Source organism: Mirounga leonina, unplaced genomic scaffold (genome assembly GCF_011800145.1).
Source record: "Mirounga leonina isolate KUSES-001 unplaced genomic scaffold, KU_Mleo_1.0 Mir_168, whole genome shotgun sequence".
Classification (NCBI taxonomy): Eukaryota; Metazoa; Chordata; class Mammalia; order Carnivora; family Phocidae; genus Mirounga; species Mirounga leonina.
The window spans coordinates 69,899,837-69,925,742 of record NW_023270426.1 but is presented as its reverse complement, the minus strand read 5'-3'; the positions used below and the strand labels follow the sequence as shown (position 1 = coordinate 69,925,742).

Here is a 25,906-nt window from a genome sequence, read left to right as displayed (position 1 = left end):
TAGCTCAAGTGGAAGCGACTTCCTGGCAAGGGCTCTTCTTTGGGAATTACAAATCTGTATGAGCAAATGATGAAGGGAAAAATATTTTGGTGAGTGAACATCTGTCTTAGAGTGTTCACACACTTTCATTTAAGAGAAAACAGAAAGGAACAGACTAATAACAGTCTATAATTAATCACCTATGGTGGGATCTTCCTTGGATTCCTGATTCTGAGGAAGTTATGTGAGAGGAAACTACTGTTCTCAACAGGGGTTGCTGATGACCTCTACTACTTACCTTCCCCAAGCCTAAGCCAGTGGTTTATGCTTTTCATCAAGTTTCCCCAGAATGAAAGCTTTCTGAACCCTGTGCCAACATTAACAAGTCACACCCGTGTCCCTCTCTTTTAGCAGCAGTTTGGAAAATGACTATCTCAAATCTGTTTGCAGATACTTCAGAACAGAGAAGGTCCCACAGTCCCTACCCCCAAACACCACATTTCTATGCTAAGTGGCTTACATTTGACTCTAGGACGATATGGTGTCATGGAAGAGAAGCTCCGGAATTGAACAGGTCTGTCAATTACTTTACTACTTCGGTTGCATCCAACTCTCTTGAAATTTAAAATGAAGCATCAGAAAACAAAGTGGTCTACACAATGTCTGTTCTTTCTGGGGCTGTTCCCTTATGTCTTGTCAGAGTCATCTCATGAATACTTGCCCACCTTTAAATCTCTTTTAATGTCTGTGTAGAAATCCATTCTTCCACCCATCCATTCATTCATTCAACAAACATATCTGCTGGGCAACTCCCATAAAACTGTGAGCAAAATTATACATGGTTTCTGTCCTAACAGAGCTTGCAGTCTGTCAGCAGAGCAGACCAATAATCACACAAATAAATGTCAAATTTTTGCTGTTTTAAATAATACATGGGAGAAGTAAAGGGTGCTATCTATAAAAGCCAGGAATTCAGGGGAAATGACATAGATGAAGTAGGACTAGCAAAGTTTTAGGCATAGGAAATAGTATTTTCAAAGGTCTTATAGTTGGAGAGAATTTGATGTGACTGAGAAAACAAAAGTCAATGCATATAGACAGGGGAAACAAGATAAGTTGGACTGGAAAGTGAGATGTGGGGTACACACTGCTAGACCTTGTAGTCTGTGTTAAGGACTCTAGTTGTTTTGTTCTATTTTGTTTTTCTTTTTTCTTCTTACATTTATTTATTTATTTTTGGAATCTCTACACCCAACATAGGGCTCAAACTCACAACCCCAAGATCAAGAGTTCCATGCTCTTCTGAATAAGCCAGCCAGGTACCTCTATTTTGTTCTTCTTGAGAGAAAAGGAAGCCAATGAAATTTTTTGTAGGAAACTGACATGGAGGCTCAAATTAATTAGAGAGGTGAGTAAAAAGGTGAGTAAAAGTTATTCAGAAAAGTGATATTAGCTTGAAACTGGGTATTGGCACTAAAGAAGGAAAAAAGAGAATAGATTTTAGAGACATTTAAAAGGTAAAATAGGGGTGCCTGGGTGGCTCAGTTGGTTAAGCATTTGACTCTTGATTTTGACGCAGGTCATGATTATCAGAGTGCTGGGATCGAGCCCCATATCTGGCTCCCCACTCAGTGCATGTCTGCTTGTCTCCCTCTCCCTCTGCCCCTGCTCATGCGCTCGCTCTCGCTCTCTCTCTCTCAAATCAATAAATAAATCATAAATAAATAAATAAATAAATAAATAAATAAATAAATAAATGCTCAAATAGACATGCCTGGGAGTGGATTCGAATGGAAAGGAAAGAGGCAATATCAAGGATGATTCCTAGATTTTTGGTGTGTGTAACTGAATGCACTCGTAGCAGTTGGACCTAAAACACGAAAAGACCAGGTTTGAAGAAGAAAATGGATTTGCCATTGGACATATTGACCTTAAAAAGCTTTTGAAATCTGTAAGTAAATATCAAATGGGAAGCTGGGTCAAAGTTCCTTTTAAGAGCAGAGGCGTAGAAATGTAAATTTATGCTACATGTAAGTTGGATGGTAACTGGGCAGTGGCTGTGGAGGAAGCTCTTTGGGAGAGTAGAAAACAGAAAAGACAAGTGACTGAGCTGTGAAGTGGCTGGCCCAAGAAAGAGCAGCCGCGGAGGTCAGAGAAAAACCAGGAGAGTGTTATATCCAGAAGCTGAAAAAGGGGAATGTTTCAAGAAGGAAGAAGTAGTTGACAATGTCTCTAATTAAAACCCATACGTTAGCAGTGTTCTCACAGGGATGCCTACAACTCAGTTCTAACATTTGGACATCGACTTCTTTGTGTGTTAATACTCCTAACTTATTTTAAGGAACCCAGTTCCTCCTGCTAGCTCCTCCTCCAAGGACTACGACTCTGGATACTCTGGCCTCATGACTCAGGGTCTTCTCAGAGCTATGTAAACCTCCCACCACACTCACAATCGAAATTCCCCACAGACTCTCTAGTGTTGGCCGTCCACGCTGCCTCCCAATAAAGAAATGCCTGCCACAACAGCACACAGCAGAGTCACCACAAAGTTCTCTCACCAGCTCCTTTGGTGATGGTCACAGGGCCTCTGCCAACTTGGGAAACAGGAAAGAACATCAGTGAAAAGGAAAATGAGAAAACAAACAGGGGAGCCTGGCTGGCTCAGTCAGAAGAGCGTGCAACTCTTGATCTCAGGGTCGTGGGTTTGAACCCCACATTGGGTGTAGAGATTACTAAAAAAAACAAACTTTGAAAAAAAGAAAGGAAGAAAAAAAAAACAGTAACAACAGCAACAAAAAACAAAGATTTAGAAGGCTGAAGAAAAATGACTTCAGCATACTTGTATAAACGTTACAGTTCTGAGCAAAAATCTAAATCTTTTGGTATTACCTATCTGTAATGAGATTAATACTGTGAAAATATACAATTGTTGTACTCACATTGCTCTCCCAAATAAATCACATTGGTTCCCCAGAAGCCATTCTGTTATTACGGCTCCAAAGAAGGGAGGCAGGGCTAATGCTAGCTAGGAAGGGGAGGGAATAGGCAGAGCAGAATACGCTCCCAGACAGGGCGAGGAAATGAAAGGAACTCTCTGGCCAAGAGAAAGTCAATGCCATAGTCATATCACAGAGGAGATGTCAGAGTTGACGCCAATGAAGAGAACTGAGCCCAAGAATTCCCTTCATGTGAAACCCTGTCCACTGCCCAAGGCTATTCATGTAAGACCACTCCTTTTCATATACCCAGATATTACCCCGACAAATAAAAAAGGAAGGAGGAAGGGAAGAAGCTTAATCAAAGTTGGGATGATTGTCTGAACCCAAAGGCAGTGGGATATGCTTCGCTTCAACTGATACTTTTAAGGTTTTCTTCTCTTACTACTCAGAGGGTCAGGAGCTTAAGAAGCTAAATTTGATCAGTTTTTTAAAAAGTAAAATCTTTATTTTATTTGCATGCTTGAAGAGCAGTGTGTGAACTGTGACTCTGCTACATACATAAGCAAAGAACAATTTGTAAGTTAATGTATCAATTTATTATTTGTACTTTTACTATTTGTTAATGCATTAATGACTGGCATCAGTACGGTATACCATTGCCTGATAAATTTCCTATGGAAGAGATGTAAAATATGTAAATAAACTTGTAAGGCTCAAGTATATTTATGTCCTCATGGCAATGATTTACAGAATTTTTTGACCTGAAAGGTGACTGATTTTTTATTTCATTTACTGTGGTACTTAAAATTGGTAAGAACATTTCAAAAAAGCAAAATGGCAATGCATGGTTATGGCTATCAAAGTGCTTATCAAAAACAGCCCTTTTCTCTTTATAATGAATTGAGCTCATACCAGGACATATCACAAAGACCATGTTAATCAAATACATAACTTCTGTCATACGTAAGAGGCTTAAGAAGATGTTTATGATCACAAAGAGGACATTTGGTTGCAAACTGCAGAAGAACAACTCAAACCAGCTTAAACAGAGATGTAGTCTCTCATATAATGTGTGGTGTGATGTCATCAAGGACTTTGGTTTTTTCCATCTATAAGTTTTATCATATTTGGTATATTGCCTTTCATCTGTAGGATTCTTTCATCATGATTACAGGATGGTTGCAGCAGCTTCCAGTAAGTATCATAGTCTCAGAAACTAATTTCCAAAGGCCAACAGAGGGAAAGTCTCTTACTTCAGTTCCATTTCAAGAGTGAAGCCTTCCCAGAAGCACTTGCTTCCAGCAGAATTCCCTTCACATCTAAATGGCCAGAACTGTATCACATGCGTCCTCTAAACCAATCGTATTAAGGTTAAAGGAATTACCCTTTAATTAGTCTAATCAAGAGTCACTTTCTGGGCTATGGAAGGTCAAAAAGAAAGGGAGAAAAATGCTTATAGAATAGGCAACCAATAGGTCCTGATAGAATATATTCCTGAGAACAAAAGCCAAAACCCTCATAATTCTAAATTTAACTGGTGGCAGATAATCTTTGGGAAACTGGGTCCATTTCAACGTACTGATCTGCGATGTTCAGGATTTTTGAAATCCTTGTCTTCTTGTCTAGTAAAATAATTATGTCAACTAAATATATGCTCAATTAGACATTTTCTGCTACATCTCTTAATTAGATGCCAAAATACACTAAGATTTAGGGACCAAGGGAGGATAAACGCCAAATTCCCAGTTTGGCAAACCTGATGATTTTGAGGTAAATAAGAAATGGAAAGCCAGTTTAATCCAAAGTTAAAAAAAAAAAGACAATTGTGCCTTCTGAAAAAAAAATGTTTTTTTTTCCTTCAAAAGAAGAAGTACCACAGGCATGGGGTACTTATGTTTAATGATGAAGCCATATATTTAACTATAATGTCAAGGGCAAAGTCATTCTGTCTCTCTCCACCACCCTCACAGTGATTTTGCAACCTATTCATTTTCCTTAGACTTCCAACTCATACAGGAAACATTACAACAGATTTGCATCCTTCGCCTCGAACTTCTAAGAGGAACTATAAAATCAAATATAAAAATATTCTTCGGAACACTCTTTGTTTTTCCTTTGCACGTCATAAACCTCCCTGTTTCAACATTAGGCAGTTAGAACAAAGCTCCTTGTTTGCTAGTCTGTTTCTTGTTATTAGATTGTGTTTTAAAGGCTGAAGCCTTCATTTATTCTTGTTTGTAATCCCAAAGACCACATGGCATAAGAACTGGGTATGTAGTGGATGTTGGTTGAATTCATTTGTTGAATTTTTTTAAACTACATGACTAATAACCTTTCATAAAGGGCCTATTCCTACAAAAATAGTTCCAGAGCATGGAGTAATTTTTTCCTTTAAGGATTTTATTTATGCTTCTTTTTAAAGACTATCAAACCAAATTTATCCCACTGTAATTTTCCAACTTCCACTGAAAGACAATATTAATAATTCAAGAAAAGGAATGACTCTACAAAGGTTGTCTTCTCTTTGTGTCTCAACTCCCAGGGGTGGATAGTTGTCATATAGTTAATGGAGTTATTATTACAATGAACGAAATAGCTGTAGAAACTGCAAATGTCCATTTTCCAGATATATTTTTACTTGTCATCAGTTCATTTTACATTATAAACATAAATAACTGCACTTCATTCAGTATTGGTGTCCTTCTTTAAGCCAGCTTGGAAATTAGGGGGAAAGCTAATTCTAAACAAAAGAATAAATTCAATATTTTAAAATCAGTTTCATTTTTTTATTATACTTATTTTTAAAGAATTTATTTATTTATTTGAGAGAAAGAGAGAGAGAGTGAGCACGAGCATGGGGAGGGCAGAGGGAGAGGGAGAAGCAGACTCCCCTCTTAGCAGAGAGCCAGACTCGGGGCTCAATCCCAGGACCCTAGAATCATGACCTGAGCTGAAGGCAGATGCTTAACCGACTGAGCCACCCAGGTTCCCCAGATCAGCTTCATTTTTTAATGTTTTCTTAGACTTACACATACATATACACACATACACACACATACAAATACACAGAGTGTATAATAACAACAATAAAACTAAACAATCCCAAACTGTCATCATTATATAATTAGTTTTCTATACTCAGTAGCCCTTAGTAGATGTTAGGAGAAAATCTGACGTTTTATATCCAGCAGTTACAAAACATAAACTGTATAAACCTAATAAACTGAATTTAAGAGTGATCAAATGGCTTATGGGGGAAAGTTTCTTTTTAATTATTATTGTTGAAGTATAATTAACATACAATGTTATATTAGTTTCAAGCGTACAATATATTAGTTCAATAATTCTATACATTTACTCAATGCTCATCATGGTAAGTGTAGTCATCACCTATCACATAGAACATTATCACAATATTATTGACCGCATCCTCTATGCTGTACTTTTCACTTCTGTGACTTATTTATTTTTATTTTTTACCTTTTAAAAAGATTTCATTTATTTGAGAGACAGAGAGTGCATGAGTGGGGGCCGGGGGAAAGGGCAGAGAGAGAGGGAGAAGCAGACTCCCTGCTGAGCAGGGAGCTCGATGCGGAGCTTGATCCTAGGACCCCAAGAGCATGACCTGAGCCAAAGACAGATGCTTAACCGACCCATGTGCCCCATGACTTATTTGTTTTAAACTGGAAGTTTGTACTTCTTAATCTCCATTGTCTATTTCATTCATCCCCCCCACCCCCGGCAACCACCAGTTTGTTCTTCGTATTTAAAAGTCTGTTGGTTGTTTGCATTTTAGATTCCACATATAAGTGAAATGATATGGTATTTATCTTTCTCTGTCTGACTTACTTCACTTAGCATAATACCCTCTAGTCCCATCCACCATGTTGTCTCAAAGGGCAAGATCTCATTATTTTTTATGGCTGAGTAATATTCTATTGTGTGTGTGTGTGTGTGTGTGTGTGTCTTTTTTATTCATTTATCTATCAATGGACACTTGGGTTGTTTGCATAACCTGGCTATTGTAAAGAAAATGTTACAATAAATTTAGGGGTGCATGTATCTTTTCAAACTGTATCCAGAAGATACAGTTTGTCCCTGGCAATCTCTGCTACCAGCCTATCAACGGACTTAACACAGTAACCGACAAACTAAACAACAAACATACCTTGATTCCATATATATTTTGATCCTGGGACATAAAAATAGATAATAATAATTCTCTTCCTTCAGAAACTTTAAAATCTAATGAAGAAAACAAAGCCTACCCTTAGGAAAGAGTGATGGTGACTTGATCTTAATAGAACCCATCCAGGGGCAGGGAGGAGGGCCATTTGGCTGGGCTTAACATTTGGAGGGCCTTTTCTCCTAGCAAGATTATGCACACAGAGAGAGAGAGACACACACAGTCAAGACTGAAAAAAGAGGGCATTTATCTTATAAGTTTCAATTTGTCCACCACTTGTAATTCACAGACTTAACATATTTTGCAAATCTTGTCATTTTTTTGTGAATGGCACTGTACCATTTCTATAATAAAAGTATTAATTTGTTATATTTAACATTAAAATATATCAGTCAAGCTTCCTTTAGGAAACAGAAGGCAAAACAAAGGGGACAACTGAGGAAAATGTAACCAAGGAGCCAAAAACAAAGCTGTGGGCCAGGTTAAAGGAAGCATGTAAGTAACGTTGAACCGCTCTAGGGATTTACAAAGTAGCAAGCTGCTACCACTTAAAGACACAGGAGGCAAGAAGAGGACAAAGGAGGTGTCAAAATCAGAAACTGCTTTAGCCTTAAGAGATAATTGGAGTTATGGCACAGGGAGAGAAATGCGGTCACAGTCAACCTGCTGCCCAACAGAGAAAGAGCCAAGGAAATAAATTCCCCTGACCTCATCTTCCTGCTTTCCAGGCTTCTGTCAGTTCCTCCCACTGACTAGAGCCAACTGGAAGGCAGAGAACAAGGGAGCCTACGGACGGCACCCACAAAGGTCAGTCTCCTGCAGAGCAGAGTAGGCTGGAGAAGAGTGGAAAGTACATCTGAAGAGACCAATGGTGAATACCCAGCCTGTAGAATACATCCCTCCTTTTACACTCCTGGTTTGGCATTTCTTATATTTCAAAAATGATCAAACAGAAGCCACAAAAACAGAGGAAGTGACCTAGACTTCTCTCAGCATCTGAGAGACCCTGAACAGAAAAGCTGAGTCGCTGTGTATGAAGGGAAGAATTCAGACAAAGTAAAGTCAGAGGAAGACCCTCAAAGCTGTAAAATTAGTTTGACCAAAACCCCGAGATGGGACTAAGTGTGGCAGAAGCAGAGACAGTGTGGTGACTGGATAAACAGGCACAGACGTGACATTTTAGGGAGTTCTGAGAAAGGAAGTGGGATAAAGTGAATGAAGTCAGGTAATGAAAATGAAAGGGCCTGGGGGACAAGGTGAATTTCGATTTGATTTGTTTAGATGTGACGTTACGGCAAGTGAGTGAGGTGTGGGGCATTAAATCATGAGTGCGGTCCTTTAGGAAGAACACGTTGATGGAACTGAGAAGAAGCGAAGAAGATTCAATGGGAAGGGGAAGAGAGTGGAGTCTAGAAACAAACCAGAAGTCTCTAATAGGAGAGTGGCAGTGAAATCTGTCCGTTCATCCAGCCATATGTCCCATATATCCATCTATCCCACAAATATATACGGAGTCTACTATGGCCAGACAAGGGTGAGCATAACAGACATGTTTCCTGCCCTCACACAGGCCACAGCCTGGTGATGAAACAGAGGCATGAGGAGAGTAACGACATGAAGAAGTGTAAAACTGAAGCTGTGAAGCATCTCCTAAAAAAGGCATGGGGAGCTCTGAGAGCTAGGACAGCTCTCTGAAAGATGGCGTAGGGGCGTAGGCGGGATGGAGGGCATGGGAAGTGGTCAGGAAAAGCTCCTCTGAAAGAATGATGATCAGATTGCGATACGGAGGCTGCAAGCTGGGAAGGCATTACCCAAGGCAAACGACAAACGGAGGCAGAAGCAAGCACGCAGGAACACAGCAAGGGCAAAGACTGAACTGGGAATGCAGGAAGCACAGGGAATGAAGGAAAACCAGTATCACTGCGACAGAGAGGAAAAGGGACAAATCTGAAAGACATTTCAAAGGAAGAAATGAAAACAACTGTAAACATCTAGGATTAGACATTAAGAAGGTAAAATAGTCTAATGCTGTTCCAACCATTTTAACCAAAGAGATGACATGTTTAACCGGCTCATCAATCTATGCTCTGTGCCTTGACCAAAGAACACAATGAATAAATATCTCCTCTCCAGGCACTCTGTAAGGCACTGGGAATAGAGCCTTCACTAGACAATCTTTATTACATCATATGAGTCATCAACCAACCTGCTTTCCTACATGTACCCGAGAGCAGAAGAAATAAATGGGCACAGATTCAAGGAAGATTTTTAATCAACAAATATTCACTGAGTACCTTCTATGTGTAAGACACGATACAAACAATGAAAAAAAAATATCTAGTCTGCAGGACAGGTACAAGCTGGCTTCTTTTAAATATAGATTGTGATGTCTGTTCAGCATGAGCGGAAAGTGACAAAAATATGCACCATGACGAGTAAGATGCAGTCACTGGTTTCAGAGACCCTTTAGTGGGAGAGATTTAAAACATGAGAATGAATCACTGTAAGTGACAATACAGTAGGTTTATAAGAATGATAGAAAGTATTATGGCACTCACATCAGATCAGTTTGAGGGAAGAGGGGGTAGGTTCATGGGAAAATGTATGTACTCTGTAACTTAATAGGGTATGATTCCAATAGGTGAGGATGCATGGCAAAGAAATTCTAACAGGCAGAAAGAATAACATCAGTTCGAGGGCATCTACTGGTAGGAATGACAAACAGGCTCAAAATGGTAGAAAATGGGAAAGTCAGGAAGGAGCAATGCAGGGAATAAGAACTAAAATGGCACAGATGGGGACCATAGGGCAGAGAATTTAAGAACCAGAATATGGACTAGGAAACACATTTACTTAGAATGAGGAGTTACTGAAGATTTTTGAGTAAGAGAACAGCATTATCAGAGAGGATTGTTAAGAAAATTATACGGACTGGGGCACCTCGGTGGCTCAGTTGGTTGTCTGCCTTCAGCTCAGCTCATGATCCCAGGATTCTGCGATTGAGCCCTGAATCAGGCTCCCTGCTGGGTGGGGAGCCTGCTTCTCCCTATCCCACTCACCCTGCTAGTGCTGGCTCACTCTCTCGCTCTGTCAAAGAAATAGATCAAATCTTTAAAAAAAATTATATGGACTGAAAAAATCATAAGATAATGGTAAAAAGCACAGGATCTGAAGCCAGCCTGCCTGAGTCAAGAGTCCTAGACTCCCTCACAGCTACGACTTGCCATCAAAAGGAACAAATTACCGATAAACACAATGTCACAGATGAATCTCAAATGTCTCATGCTATGTGAGAGAAGCCAGAGACCAAAGACTACATACTGTTGTGATTACATTTACATGTAAATCTAAAAAAGGCCAAACCTTAGTGACAGAGAGATCTGTAGCTGCCAGAGGATGGGGATGGGAAGGAATAGGAGGGAGCACAAAGGAGCGCAAGGGAAGGTTTGGGGGTGATGAAAATGTTCTTTACCATGACTTAGGGGCAATTACACAACTGCATATGTTTGTCAGCATTCACTGATTTGTACACTTTTTTTTTTAAGATTTTATTTATTCATTTGACAGAGAGAGACACAGTGACAGAGGGAACACAAGCAGGAGGAGTGGGAGAGGGAGAAGCAGGCTTCCGGTTGATCAGGGAGCCCAATGTGGGGCTCGATCCCAGGACCCTGGGATCATGACCTGAGCTGAAAGCAGACACCCAACGACTGAGCCACCCAGGCGCCCTGATTTGTACACTTTAAATTGGTGAATTTTTATTAAGTAAATTATATCTCAAATAAGCTGATAAAGATGAAAAAGAACCATGCAAGTGTAAAAAGTTAGATAACAGTTGAAATAAGTGAAGCTGAAGAATATTTCTTACATTTTAAGAGCATGGCAGCAGGGGACGTGTGATCGATATGGAGGCATAAAAAATATGGCAGTCACCGGGATACATACCTCTGTGTGTGTGTGTGTGTGTGTGTGTGTTTGGGGGTATTGGGGAGGAGCAGGGAATATTCTTAGTACGAAGGTAACTTCCTTCTCTTTTGAAAAAAATTTATTCAATTAATCTTTATTGGACATTTGGCATTGTTTTAGGCCCAGGGGATACAAGAGTGAACAAGACAGACAAGTCTTTTCTTTCAAGGAACTTAATTTCTTGACAGTACATCTCGAGAAAGTCAGAAGGGGGATAATACTTCAACGAATGTACATAAAATGGAGATCTGTTCCTTAAGTGATGACTACGCAGATGGAATTCAGACTTCTGCCCCCGACCCGTAGAAGTAAATCTGTAAAGAACGGCTCGCTATCAAGGCAATTTTATTCACTGCAATATGCAGTAGGTTAGGTATATTATAATCACTGCTGTATACTGCAGTCACGGTGGTTACAGAGGATTATTTTATAAAAGCCTGGGGGAGAAACGGTCTGGCAGACTGATATTTAGAAAGGGAAGAATTGGAAAAATCATTTCAATTTTGTTTACATTTCAAAATTACTTATGATTTTCATATATGTCTGAATTAATTCTATTAATATATACATGATGATATCTTTGGATTTCACTAGTAGATTTGAACATACCTCAAAGAAAGAAATAATTGTCAGTCAATGATTTCCTGATCTGACTACCACAATAAAGTGACAAGATCATTCTTTAATTAATGTTCTGCTTCCTAAGAGAGTGTGTCAGAGATTGGCATATTTCAGTTCTCTACAAAGTTCTCAACTACAATAAATAGGTTCTGGAAGGTTTACTTTTTTTAAAAGCAAGGGCACTACCTTGGATTCATGTATTTGTAAACTTCTTCTGGACAACTGACATTTTTGAATCTTGGGGAACACATGTGGAGGAAGGAATGCAAGTGGGAATAAACAATACTCAGTCTTCCGATAAACCTGGAGTCTCTCACAAGCGGCAGACTTGAAAGCATTGAAAGAGTGCTAGATTTGGCTTTTATTTGCTTCAGTGGTGCTTCAGATCTCTTCGGCTATTGTTGAAGGTTTTCAGGTCATCACAAACCCAAGTGAAAAGGGAATATTGTGGGCAGTAACTATACGAAATACCTTGTTTATCTCAACTGACTCCTGCCACAATTGGTTGAGGGACCAAAAGTCCCCTTAACACTGAACAGCTGTGGGCTTCTAGACCCAAGCTCACTGTGCTGATTAAATAAATGATAGGTAAAGATAGAACAGAATATACCTCTGGCAGAGTCAAAGAATTCATGTTGAGCAAGATATATTTTTTACCCTCAGCTCTGAGCTATTTAGGGCAGGAACTTAATTTCCTCACCCCTGAGCACAGTTTTGTGGGTTTTTTTTTTTTTCTCCATTTCGTATTATGGAGTGGTTATGAGGGCAGAAAAACAATACAGAGACTATTTGTTAACTTCTAAACCCCACTACAGTCACCTCTGTAATACTTGCATTTACCCAGGTTACTGATCTATCTTCCTGCTTACAGCTCCTGGATCTGCCTTCGAAGTCTGAGGCAAGTGAATGAAACCACAACAGTAAAATATCTGTGAATACCGCCTTAGCGTTTATGAAAAATACATTAAGGAGATAAAATTAATATTTTAATGTGTCCAAAATGGGGACGCTAAATATTATAACTAATAACATCAATTATAGAAAGTGAGGTAAACAGATAATTTGCATTTTCATGGCAAAATGCTCATTCGGTTGAAAGCAAATGATTTAACCATAGTTCAGTATAGCCTACCACATGCAATTATTTTGATTTCCACAAAGAGTGAAAGCTGAAATATTTAGTGGTATTTTCCAGCTTGCATTTAACTTGATGTCAGTTTTTGTTGAGAGTTTATTGTTTTGTTTTGGGTTCTACTTCCCAATTAAAACCTGTAAAAATAATCAAGTAAAGCTTTTTCAGTTATATATAAAATTATTAAATAAGGATGTTAAAGTGTTAACTGTGTGCACATCTGTGATCTCTGAAAGGAAATACTCCAATCTCTCAGAAACATCATTTGCCCTTTGTAAATCGATGTTGCCATGGCAAATGTTTTCATTTAGTAGTGGATTACTGAGGGTGGGAGTACGACACAATGCACTGCAGTAATGTGCTGGCTATTTTTATATACCCTCCTCCTTAAAAATGCACTGAGGTTTGTTGGATGAGGTGACTTTCGCATACAAAGACAAAGCTTTCCTTTAATGTGTACCTCAGATTTGTCCCTTTATATATGATTAAGTAGAATACATTATCTGTGAAAAGCAATCGGTGCCTGGAAAGAGCGTGTGCTGCACTTTTGCTTAAAGAATGCAACATTCACATGGAATGGTTCCAAATGCTCCTCTTGAATAGGGTTATTGAAATATTAATTCAGACTACATAAATCTGAAAATAAGTGAAACAAAGAGGATTTTTTCTGGTGGCTAATAAGTGCAAATAGAATCACTTTTCTTGCTAATGTGGAAAGATATGCATGGTTGCCTTCCACAAATATCTTCAGACCAACTAAAATAGAAGAACGCCCCCCTACAAATCTGGCTCTATTTGTTTCTAAACGTGTACCAATTTCCTAAATTCTTTAATTAATCAGGCTCTCTTAATAGCACTGTTGCAAAGCAGAGGAAAAGGAATTAAAAATTTATCAATTAGAGGCATTGTGTGGAAAACCCCTCTAGAGATTTCTAGAACATTAGGGTTTATATCAGAAAGGTAGATCTTTTTTTGTTGTTGTTTTGTATTCTTTTTGTTGGTGATATTGCTTATTTATTTCCTTATTAATTTTTAACAGTTACAAAGTAATAAATGATCTTTTTAATGACAAAACAACTTTGATACTGTCATTCTCGTTCATTGCTGTCATTCTCGTTCATTGCTACTTCTCCAAGGGACCTGTGTTTCTAATGTGCCTCCTTCTAACTTCCTCCATGCCTGTACAAAAATATATAACCAGACACACACCTACATAAGGATTTTATTATTTATTTTTATGAAGATGGGATCTCACTCTGCATCTGACTATATCGTTTGCTCCTCTCACTTAACACACAGTGACAATACTTCTAGGGCAACACATGTAGACCTATCTCAGTCTTTCACTTACTGCATAATATTCTATAGAATGATATCCCACAATGTTTGCCAGATGGAGCACAGACTCTAGGATTAAAGGGTGTGAGGAGATCAGTTAGGAGAGCTACTGTAATAATTCAGGAATGAGAGAACAGTGCCTGAGCCAGAGTGGGAAAGATGGGTGTGGTGAGAAAGGACTGGATTCTGGATATATTTGGAAGGCAGAACCAATAGGAGTTGCTGGAATATTGTCCATGGGGTGTGAGAAAGAGAAATCGAGAAAGACTCCAGCGTATTTGGCCTAGAGGAACCATATGACACAGGGACAGCTATTCACTGAGATGGAGAAGACTGAAAGACAATAAACTCTTGTGTATGACCACTTAACTCATGAAAACTAAACAGGTAACTAAGGAACAAAGATAAAAGCGCTGTTCACCTCACATCAGTATTTTTATTCTTCATGTTCTGTAAGTCAGAAGACACAGTTCATGAGATGTCAAAGGTTAAATCCACTTATTAGCCTAACTGGCATATGCAACGATGGTTTCCGATCAGGGATCAGGAGACTACAGCACATGGGTGGCTGCCTGTTTTAGTAAATAAAATTTTTTCCTGGAACACAGCCAAGCCATTCATTTACATATTGTCTAGGGCTGCTTTCTAACTATAGCAGTTATGACTGGGACCGTACGGCTGGCAAGCTGAAAATATTTACTGACACTTTAAGAAATAATTTGCTAATCTCTTAGATTTAGAGAGGGATAAGTCAAAATTGTGTTAAACTGAATGAGGCTGATTAAAAGGTGTCTTTTAACAGCCAGGTGATACCTCATCAGAACTCAGATTAGCAACATTTCGTTCTGGGTGGACATGAAAAAATATAGGATGGAACCTGTGATCTATATTTAGTTTGTATAACAAAAGGAGGTTTTTATTTTATAACACATGTGTAATGAAAAAAAATATGTGTGTGTACACACACATATAAAATATATAGAGAAACATTCTCTGGAAAATACCTATAAACCATTAATAGGTTTGCAGCACAGAATTATGAAGTAAACAGGGTTTCAGATTCAAATAAATCTGTATTTAGACCCATGTTCTTTTATTTACTGGCTATTTGGCTATCGACAGGTTATTTAATCACCCTGAATTTCAATATCTCATATAAAAAATGGGAATACTAGTACCCTAAACACAAAGTTTTTATGAGAATTAATAAGCAATGCTTGTAAAGTGCCTAATACAATGTTGTTACATAATGAGTACTCAATAAATATATTTCCTACTTTAAAAAATTTATTAGAAAAAAACAAAACGAAAAGAACTCTAAATCTTTTTTGGGCTTCTCTTTTTATTTTTTTTATTATGTTCAGTTAGCCAGCATATAGTACATCATAAGTTTTTGTTGTAGGGTTCGATTCATTAGTTTTGTATAATACCCAGTGCTCAACCCAACACATGCCCTCCTTAATACCCATAAGAACTCTAAATCTGATTGAGAAAATAGGTGATCATAAGGGAGTCTCTTGGACTGTAATTACTTTTTATTTTATTTTATTTATTTTATTTTAATTCAATTAATTAACATATAGTATATTATTAGTTTCAGAGGTAGAGTTCAGTGATTCATCAGTTGCATATAACACCCAGGGCTCATTCCATCAAGTGCCCACCTTAATGCCCATCACCCAGTTACCTCATCCCCCCGTAGTTACTTTTTAAAATATTTTCTTCAAGTATCATGTTGATATAAAAATATCAAAAATAATCAAAAATAAAAAGTCCCCTTCCTGTTTCTCATTTTCAATAAAGAAAGAAAAAAAAATGGTTGATGTGTATTTGCACCTCTGAACCCAGATTTGTGACCCAGATTAATGTTTCGATTATTCTCACAGAGGAAAACACCGTTAATAGCTCAATCATATCTTCCCTAAGCGGACATTACATATGCTTTAGTAAAAGTACAGAGGAAGTGTCATGATTTAAACATAAACAATTAGCAATGAACTACATGTGACTTTAATTTGCAGTTTACAAGATCCATTTAATGCTTCCGTATTCTGTTTAATTCACATAATTGAGCCTTGCTGATGAATCGAGGGTTGAATTATACAAACAAATACAACCAGGGAATGTGACATGTAGCATCTTAAACAACACCAATCCCGAACTTTCAAAAAAGCAAGTGGGAAAAACAATTTAATGTGAGGGAACTAAGTAAACAAAACAAGGGTCTGGTGACTGTTCTTTCTAATAATCACTGAATTTCTCTGCTATTGGTTTCTGCATAATGGAGAATGGATAATATTACTTCCTTGGTTTGAAGAAGGGGAAGGGTATAGCATTTTAATCTCTTTTGTTGCTCTTTCTCTAAATCTTGGAATTTTATATACATTGCCTAAGTCTTTCTGAATAAAAAAACAAATACTAGTCCAGAACTAGGATATTTTTCAATTTTCCTCCTTCAGTAGCAAGAACACCATGCTCCTTTAATTTTGTGTGTGTGTGTGTGTGTGTGTGTGTAAGGGAGAAAAAACTAAAAAACTAAGAACTAAGAAACACTAAAAGCCACGACTCATGTTCCATTTTAAGACAATGATTTCATGCAATCAACCTTTACCCATGATCTATTTTTTCTAGCAACAGAAATGCGTTGGTACTGGATCGGCTACTGGAGCCCCTACCTGTCTTTCACACTCATGGTCTCACAATTCTTCTTAACATTTTCTAGGCAGCAATTCTCAATCAAATGGACTTGCCTCAAAAAGCAAACCCATTTGCCATGTTTGTCCTATTGTACAGACTGAATTAGAAGAGGATGAGGATGAAGCAGTAGACAAGTCAGAGGACTAGAGAAGGTAGGATAGGACATGGCCACTGACCACATACAGGGGATCAGGGAACTTATGGGGGTTCCAGAGACACAAACTCTAGAGTCAGGTAGAGATCTACTCTGGGCATTTCCCAGCAATCACCCAGCTGCCTTGGGAAGAGCTCGAATCCATTCTCCCCAACGAGTGTAGCAGACAACCTACCGATGGTGTCCAGAAGGCTGCAAGTGCCCACAGATTAATTTTCTCCCCTTACACAATAGGGCTTAATCTGAAAGTCAAACTAGTCTTGCAGTGGGATATGGGGTATCTCCCTTCCTTTTACTTTCATGCTCCAAAAAACCTCACAGTTTTTATTTTTAAAAAATGCAAATACTATTACATACTAATAACTAGAGAGAAGGAGACAAGCAAATCACAACCCCCAAAGAACTAAAAACCATTCCAGTAAAGCCCCATTTGCAGAGGAGGTGTCCTCGATAATTCTGTCCTGAATTTTAAGCACTGGTTCGGATTCCTTTTCTTTTTTACCCCATAATGATTAAATTAAAAATATACAGATTTAACATATTATAATATCCCCCAAATTAGCCATAAGCTACATTTTGTACAACTAACTACATGAAAAAATCTGATTTAGTAAGCATTTTGAACTTCAGAAAATTAAGGCAGCACAGCAACTCTGCATTTACCTTGCATAGTACTTCTGATAAATAGATATCCTAAGCAAATGCTGCTTATAAGTGAAGTTATGATAGCAACCTGATCTTTTAAACAGGTGCAGTAAGAAAAGCATGTGAAACCTGGGTTCTTCTTCCATGTTTCTATGCATAGAGTGAAAGCAAGGGGGATCTCTTTATGTCAGAGAATGAAAAGTTAAAATATATTAGTAAACATTTTCTAATGGTTGTTCAATATTTTGAGAAAAAAAGCAAAGAGAAACACTGTGGGAAGCTTTTGAGAAAAAATCATAGGAGTACTTTGTTCATCCTGGTTATAGTTCAATGCTACCTTCTTTCCAGGTTATTGTAAAATAAATGATAACTTAAGACTCTAATTTAAGGTTTTCAACTTGCTGTTCAGAGATATCTGATATGATCTTTAAACTCAGAATTGTTCCATTTCCTGGTGTTCCTGGCGATAGACATTTGTATTCAGGAACACAGGGGAAGGCAGCTTTCTGATTTCAAAGCATAACCTGTGACTCTTCAAAACACAACTACAGAATGAGACAAGAATCTGCAAGAGGTTCAAAAAGGAAAAGGTGCATTCCTTTACAGTTCTCAAAATGCTCCCAAAATAAGGGAGGAAAGTGACCACATTAATGACAGCCTAACATATCCTAATGGAAAGACATTCCATTATTACATGACTTAAAGTTATCAGGTTCAACGAAAATATTTAATTCTGTAAAATTGTATCTTTTACAAATCAGTTTACATTAGTAAGTCCTTAAACCAAGATTGCAGAGGACCCAAGGGATACAAATAAATAAAGTGCTATATAAACCTAGGATTTGGAAAGACTTATGTTAGGTAAGAGTTATTATTATTATTTTTTAAGATTTTATTTATTTATTTGACAGAGAAAGAGATAATGAGAGCAGGAACACAAGCAGGGGGAGTGGGAGAGGGAGAAGCAGGCTTCCCGCTGAGCAGGGAGCCTGATGTGGGGTTCGATTCCAGGACCCTGGGATCATGACCTGAGCCAAAGGCAGACACCTAACGACTGAGCCACCCAGGCACCCCAAGAGTGATTTTTTTTTTTTTTTTTTTTTTTTTTTTAGTAAGTAAGGCCAATGTACAAAGTTCCTAGCAAAGTGAAGAAATCCAGGCTAATTTCAAACTAGTATTAAAAAAAAAAATTAAGGCTTCATACTGATGAAACGGCTTTTGATACCTTCTTTCCTAAGCAGTATGAAAGATATATATGAAAGATATATAAGAACTCTGAGAAAAGCATATCCATTCTCAATGTTCCTTCATTTTCTGATGATGAGGGCCATTTTTAATAGAAATTACTAAGGAATGAGCACACGGCAAGACTGAGTTGAGTTCCCCGCTTACTTTCTCCAGGTTTCTCTTACCCAGGTTCATACTTTCTCTTTTTCTTCATTTGGCTAACTTTCCTCTCTTTCAAAATTATTACAATGTCTCACCTTCTCTAGGAAGTTATTTCTGAAAGCATAAAGGCTGGCAATTTCTTTCCCGTCTTAAGACTCATTCACATTTCCTTCCACACACAAAATAACAATAACGATTCGAACTCGCAACAGTCCGATTCAGTCCTCAAAACAGTCCCGGGTAGGTAAAATTATTATTCTGTCCACAGATGAAGGAGCGGGCCTAGCTGGTTAAAAACCATAAATGAGTCGGCACTGCAGGAGCTAAAAGGAGAAGGCTCTCAACCTGGCCCTGAAGCCCATATGACCCACTAGATCTGGCTTAGGCTTAGACAGTGGACTTTAGTAAAATCATCGTAATTATGTCTCATTTGTTTTATTTTAAAATCAAATGTCCATGGGACAGTTAACACACCAAATCGATGGTAGCGCCTTCCTAGGACCAGGAACTGGCGGTTTATCGAACTGCTTTGCTTGCTGATACGAACTGGTGACAGCAAAACCCCACAGGGCCTTTGGTGAAAAAGGGAGTCAAATGAAGAAGACAAAGTGCTAAGAGAAGAGCCTCAAGATGCCACGACTCCTCGGCTTTGCTGGATTTGAAGCTCTGTGCCATCAGATGCCAGATCTTGCTTCCTTTACCTCTACTATAGGCTGCTTGGCTGCTCACTCTTCTCCCTAGCTTCCCAAAGGCTGAGAAAACACTAATGAAGGAGAAATTTATGAAGGAGGACAGAAAGAAACTCTCAAGTCACAGAAGAGAGTGAGCTTACGTTGAATATAAAATTGATATTGCAGTAGATAACTCAACTACCTTCCCCAGACTCTCCAGCGCTGGTTTAACAAGAGCAATTCTTAAAGGCTGCTATGAAGTCTATGATATGGCAGAACGGACAGCAACTCAGAGGCCTGACATGACTGGATATTCTTTGGTCAGATACTAATTTAGACCTGTACTCCACCAGCAAAATTAGTTACTTGAACTGTGTCTGTATTATAGCTAAGTTCTCCCCACCTCTGTTCTGCATCTGCTTGTTTCTCTATTCAGGCCTACCCAACAATCTCAAGTTTCCCAAGGAAAGGACTCAGAGCAGATTCACTGATGTATCTTGTTATCGCCAAAACTTAAGATGTGTGTTATAAAAAAAATTGTTGAGCAAATATACCTCTTTAACCAACGTAGTCTGCCTCAATTACCAGCTCAGTTCCTTCCTTCTTTAAATTTTGTTGCTCTTCGGGGCGCCTAGGTGGCTCATTCGGTTAAGCGTTTTCCTTTGGCTCCGGTCATGATTTCAGGGTCCTGGCATTGAGCCTGGCATAGGGCTCCCTGCTCAGCGGGAAGTCTGCTCTGTCCCTGTCCCTCTGCCACTTCCCCTGCTTGTGCTCTCTCTCTCAAATAAATAAATAAGATCTTTAAAATAAATAAATAAGTTAAATAAATAAATAAATTTTGTTGCTCTTCTTGATCTTCCGCTATTTAAAAAAAAAAAAAAAAAAAAAGATTTTAACTCCTTAATGCCTTTCCTTGCTTTTAAATGTTTCCTTACTCCTTGTTTTCTTATAAGATTTTTAAAAATTCATTGTTTATTTATTTATTTTTAAAGGCCCATTAATTCATTTGAGAGAGAGTGTGTGTGTGAGTGAGGAGAGGGGCAGAGGGAGAAGAGGAAGCAGACTCCTCGCTGAGCAGGGAGCCCCCCATGACGTTCCATCTCAGGACCCTGAGATCATGACCTGAGATGAAATCAAGAGTTGGATGCTCAACTGACTGAGCCACCCAGGCACCCCTTTTTAAGATTTTTTAAATGTTCTGTTCTTCAGATTGTACTTATTCTTTCCTTTGCCCTTTATTTTTGTCCTTGATCATTCTATTCTCTTATTTTGGGGGAGGGAGGGTTGGAGGAGAACCAACTCTTTTTCTTTCCTTCTATCTTTTATTTCTTTCCTCTAATATGTTTCATTTTTCTTTTCTAGCCTTGTAATCTCTGTTCCTCTTAAGGATCTATGTTAAATTTAGTTTAATCTGCATTTTGCGAAAAGAATACTTTCTTTACCAAAGTCCTCACACTACCACAGCTCTGTGTCTTCCTCACCAAGAACCCCAAGTTCAGGAGGGAAATGGGTTTCTGTGTCCATATCTTTCTGGCTATCCTTACTAGGGAGTGTAACTATCATTTCTCATGAAGGTTTACGAGGTATAGGTTGGCCAGATCAAATCAGTAAATACTCGTGGCATTTACGTGATGGGGGAAAGTGGAAGAAACATTTAACAACCAGTTCTGAGCTGACAAGGCACAACAACAGAATCACTTACCCAGTTAGGGAGTTTTAGTCACAAGTCAGAGAAAACCCAAATCAATCCGGTTGAAACAAAAAGCCTAACATAACTGAAAACTCCCTAAATAGCCAAGAACATCCGTTCTTCCAGGGTCTCTGCACTGCCTTCTATGCTAGTAGTTTGATCGTAAGCATGGCTGCCCTCATGAACGCAGCAGACCTGAGGACTACGTGCCTTGTGCTCACATGCAACACGAAAACACATTCCCAGCGAAAGTCCTAAGATTTAATTGAACTGGTCCAGGTCACACACCTTCTGAACCAATTAGTGTGGAAGGGGAGGGGGAGGGCAGTGATTTCCTAATCCTCATCCATGTGTTCCACTTCTAGATCCTGGTTAGAAAGCTCATGGAAACCACATGGTTTAAAGAGAAGGAGCAATGAGGAACTGTCTGTTGGGAAGGCGACCAGCGAGTGTCCACTGCATGAGGCAAAACTGCATGCGGATGGGGGAAAAGAACAAGCGGTAACTTCCTATATGGTCTTTTTGCCATGGAGTTATTTTGATAATTATAATTATAAAAAAGAGTAAACACATTTTGTTTTATGACATTTGAGCTTCTCTACATTTTTTTTTATAATCAATTCTTCTAGGAACTCTTTCTGAGAATATTGACCCCGACACAGTTACCTATTATTATTGCTGTTAAATTAAATACTACTGTAAAATAACGAGAAGAAAAAATAACAGATTAATAATGAACCTTGACAAATGACTATTTGAGAAAATATTAATACTCCTGTGGGAAAAGAGTGCTTAAAGACCAATTAGCTGATTTTTTTAAAAAGGTATTATAAAGTCAGTTTTAATATAAAGCAAATATAGGTGAAAAAAAAATCACTTTTAAAAAGTGAGAAGAAGGGGCGCCTGGGTGGCTCAGTCGTTAAGCACCTGCCTTCAGCTCAGATCATGATCCCAGGGTTCTGGGATCGAGCCCTGCATTGGGCTCCCTGCTCGGTGGGGAAGCCTGCTTCCCCCTCTCCCACTCTCCCTACTTACATTCCCTCTCTTGCTGTGTCTCTCTGTCAAATAAATAAAATCTTAAAAAAAAAAGTGAGAAGAAGCACACTTCACAAGTGAGCAACTGTCACTGGTCTCTCCTATTCCCAATCTCATTACACCTCTTCTGACTAAATACTAAATCAAGAGCTTATGGAATTAAAGGCCAGGACACTAACAACTGAATGTACAGACAAGTCATCTGCCTGGTCATTTGGGAATGGGCAGGGGACGGCGGTGAGGGTCATTTTGACAACAGTAAAGTAGATACCTAGATCAGACAAAGCTTTTCACATAAATGAATGTCGATTTTAGTCCCCTCCAAAAAGGACCATGTGTATTTTCCTAGAGCATCTGAATGTCAGTTTCAAAAGAACTCTCCCCAGTAAGCAGAATACTTTTATTTTCTCAATACTTAAAAAAAAAAAAAAAAGAAAAGAAAAGAAAATAGAATGCTATCTGCAACAATGAGTCATCAGCCACTGCAGCTCTACAACACCCCGGTCTTGCCCTGTCTCTGCAGCCCTTCAAAAGGAGAAGACTATCTTTTAATGACACACATAAATCCCTGCAGTGCCTGACTGCAAAGCATAATTAATTCTGGCCTTTTTGTGCTTAATGAAACACCTTGCACACATGACAGCAGTGAGTTTGAGCATCTTCTAATATAGGGAAAGCCCTAGCAATAACCTAGTTCTACTCAAAATGCTCTGGAGGTCACATTTGTATGAGCTCTGCCATTATTTCCTCAAAATATATCTCTTATAAGAAGCAAATCACACCAAAGAAAACTCATAATCAACCACCTGCATGAACAGTTTTCTTAAGTTTTAAAAGGGTGCAATGTTTTGCAAATTCTTGGCAGTACACACATGCTTTTATTTCTCAATTTGTGGCTGCAATAGAAGGGTATTTAAAAAAGTAATTTCTCAGATGCAGCTGTTCAATATCATTTCCCTTTATTAGAATAATTTTTCATATTTTAATACATACATACATGCTGCAATACAGAGGCTATTAGTCCACTGAGAATTTTAAAACATAAATTTCCAAGGTTCCATTTCAAAACACAAATAACAATATGCTCTGAGCAAATTTTTAAAAAAGAAATTTAACTGAAAGATTTACTTTGAAAGATTTACTCTTCTTTATAATATTCAATTATTCTGGCCCTACCCGAGAAGTCCTGAAAGCAAATGCCTACTTTCTTTTTTTTTTTTTTTTAAAGATTTTTATTTATTTATTTATTTGAGAGAGAGAGAATGAGAGACAGAGAGCATGAGAGGGAGGAGGGTCAGAGGGAGAAGCAGACTCCCTGCCGAGCAGGGAGCCCGACGCGGGACTCGATCCTGGGACTCCAGGATCATGACCTGAGCCGAAGGCAGTCGCTTAACCAACTGAGCCACCCAAGGCACCCGCAAATGCCTACTTTCAAAGAAGTTACTACTGCTATGAATTCCTTGCTTCAATTATAGATAATATACAGAACAAGGAATCATGAAATCTAGAATTTCTCTCACCTGTTTTGGTGTAACTCCAGGCATGTGAATATCCAATGCAAAATCTGATGAATCAATAGGAATTACTGGTCTGGTGGTACCAAGACATTCATTGGAAAATGATCTGGTACTTTCTTTAAACCTTAAAAAAGAAGAGCATTTCAATATCCTTGAACGTAATGGAATCTTAACTCAACATGAGAAGGAAAAAAAGAAAAAAAGAATTCTAAGATCTTAAGATAAAAGATTATTGATTTAGATCCAAAGACAACTCTAAAAGATATAATGACTAAATAATGTTCTAAAACATCAGAATTGCATTTAATAGTCTAGGAGCAACATATGCCCAACTTGGAAACAAAATATCATCAAAGCAAATAAGCAGGCTACATTTAAAACTCCATTCAATAAAAGCTTGTCATAATATATACTTATTCTATTTAGTGAAAATACAATATTAATAAATGAGAAATTAACATAGGCATGTCAGTTTTCTAATAGCATAAACATTAACTATAACCCAGTAAAATTTTTGTAACTATTTTGTGAGTGTCCAGTATCACTAGCCAGAAACAAAACACCAACAATAATATTGTTCGTAGGCAGAGCTGCTTGAGGGGGGGAAAGACTGCTATGTGCATTACAAATGTACAAGTGCATGAATATTTAATATGGTAATTATGAGGAGTGTATATACAGCTTGGTGTTTTCTCCTGAGCTATCACAGTCCATGATCTGCTTCTCCCCACCACTTATCTACCTTGATACTTTATTCTTTGAGCTGTTTTAAAAAAGAAGGCGTTCAAGCCTAAAGGACTCTACTATATCTCCCCAAGAGGCAGTGATTAGTACTGGAAATCACAACTTCTAATTGGAGTTTTGAAAGCCAGTGCAGCTTGACTACAGTACAGTGGGCTTTTTCTGTAAGGAGGACTTCACAACAAGTTACTGCGCTAAAATCCCAAGTCCTTTCAGCAGAGTAAATCAACATTGCGTATTTCTACAACACTCTGGTTACATTTTCAACGGCATGCACAGGAGCTATCCAAACATTCCGCCTGCTTTAAAAAATAAACACGCACCTCTTAAAGACAGAAAGTGGGCTTCTGAAACCCAAACAGCTGCTGGGAAAAACAAGGAGGAGAACGAGCAGGCGGGGAACGCCAGCCATGTCCTCGCCGCTCCGGCCCCGCCGGGGGAGGACCCGGCCGCGCAGAGCTGGGCTGGGGCCGGCGGTCGGGCAGCGGCGCCGCCTGCAGCCGCTACTTCATGGCCCGGGCGCGGCGGGCGTCCTGCGGCGGCCACACACCATCTGCCTGAGAAAGGGCGAGCTGGACGACGCGAGGTGTCTGGATCACCAGCCGCGGGCAGGAACCCGTGCGAAGGCGGAGCTTCTGTCCAGGGCGCAAGCGGCAGCTTTCCGCCCTCCTGGGCTCCTTTCTGCCCTGGTGCCGGGGCTAGACGCGCGCGGTCCTTATCACTCAGGAGTGGCAGGGACTGTGAGGGCTATCACACAAACCCGCGTCAGTCATCATTCGGAACCTGCAAAAATAGAAGCAGATAATGGATGACTAACACATTACAGCATTTGTCCTCAGCAAATCCCAGCTGAGATTCTTCAATACATTAGTAGTTTTCACAAGCTTGAGCCCAAGCCTGGGGAAAATGCTGGTCTCTTGGTCTCCCCCCCCTCATGACCAGCCCCCAAGATCTCACAGACCCTTATAGCCCCTGTTCTGCCTTTTGCTCTTTCTTCCTCCATCACACCCACTCTCTCCTTTTCCTCTCCTGATTCTTCCCTCCTTCTCCCTTTCATCCACCCCACTCTCTGGATTTCTTCTCCTTACTTCCTGTATCACTCCCTTTGGTCATCAAAAATGCGCTTAATACCTCCGCTGAATGTAAACAAAGTTATTCACACAAATGACAAAGGTACAAGAAAAGGGAGAAAAAAAAAAAAAAAAC

General features: G+C 38.9%; 1 protein-coding gene across 12 annotated transcripts in view; it reads right to left on the bottom strand.

The window, feature by feature from the left end:
• PAM (peptidylglycine alpha-amidating monooxygenase) overlaps positions 1–25,906 on the bottom strand; it is a 283,495-nt gene that overhangs the window by 128,986 nt on the left and 128,603 nt on the right. For all 12 annotated transcript variants that reach the window (XM_035014984.1, XM_035014985.1, XM_035014986.1 and 9 more), the window contains exons 2-3: positions 25,024–25,483; positions 23,963–24,083 (exon numbers count right to left, since the gene is read on the bottom strand). In XM_035014984.1, the coding sequence (XP_034870875.1) occupies positions 23,963–24,083; positions 25,024–25,112 (210 nt within the window). In that variant the 5' untranslated portion in view covers positions 25,113–25,483. The remainder of the gene's footprint in view (positions 1–23,962; positions 24,084–25,023; positions 25,484–25,906) is intronic.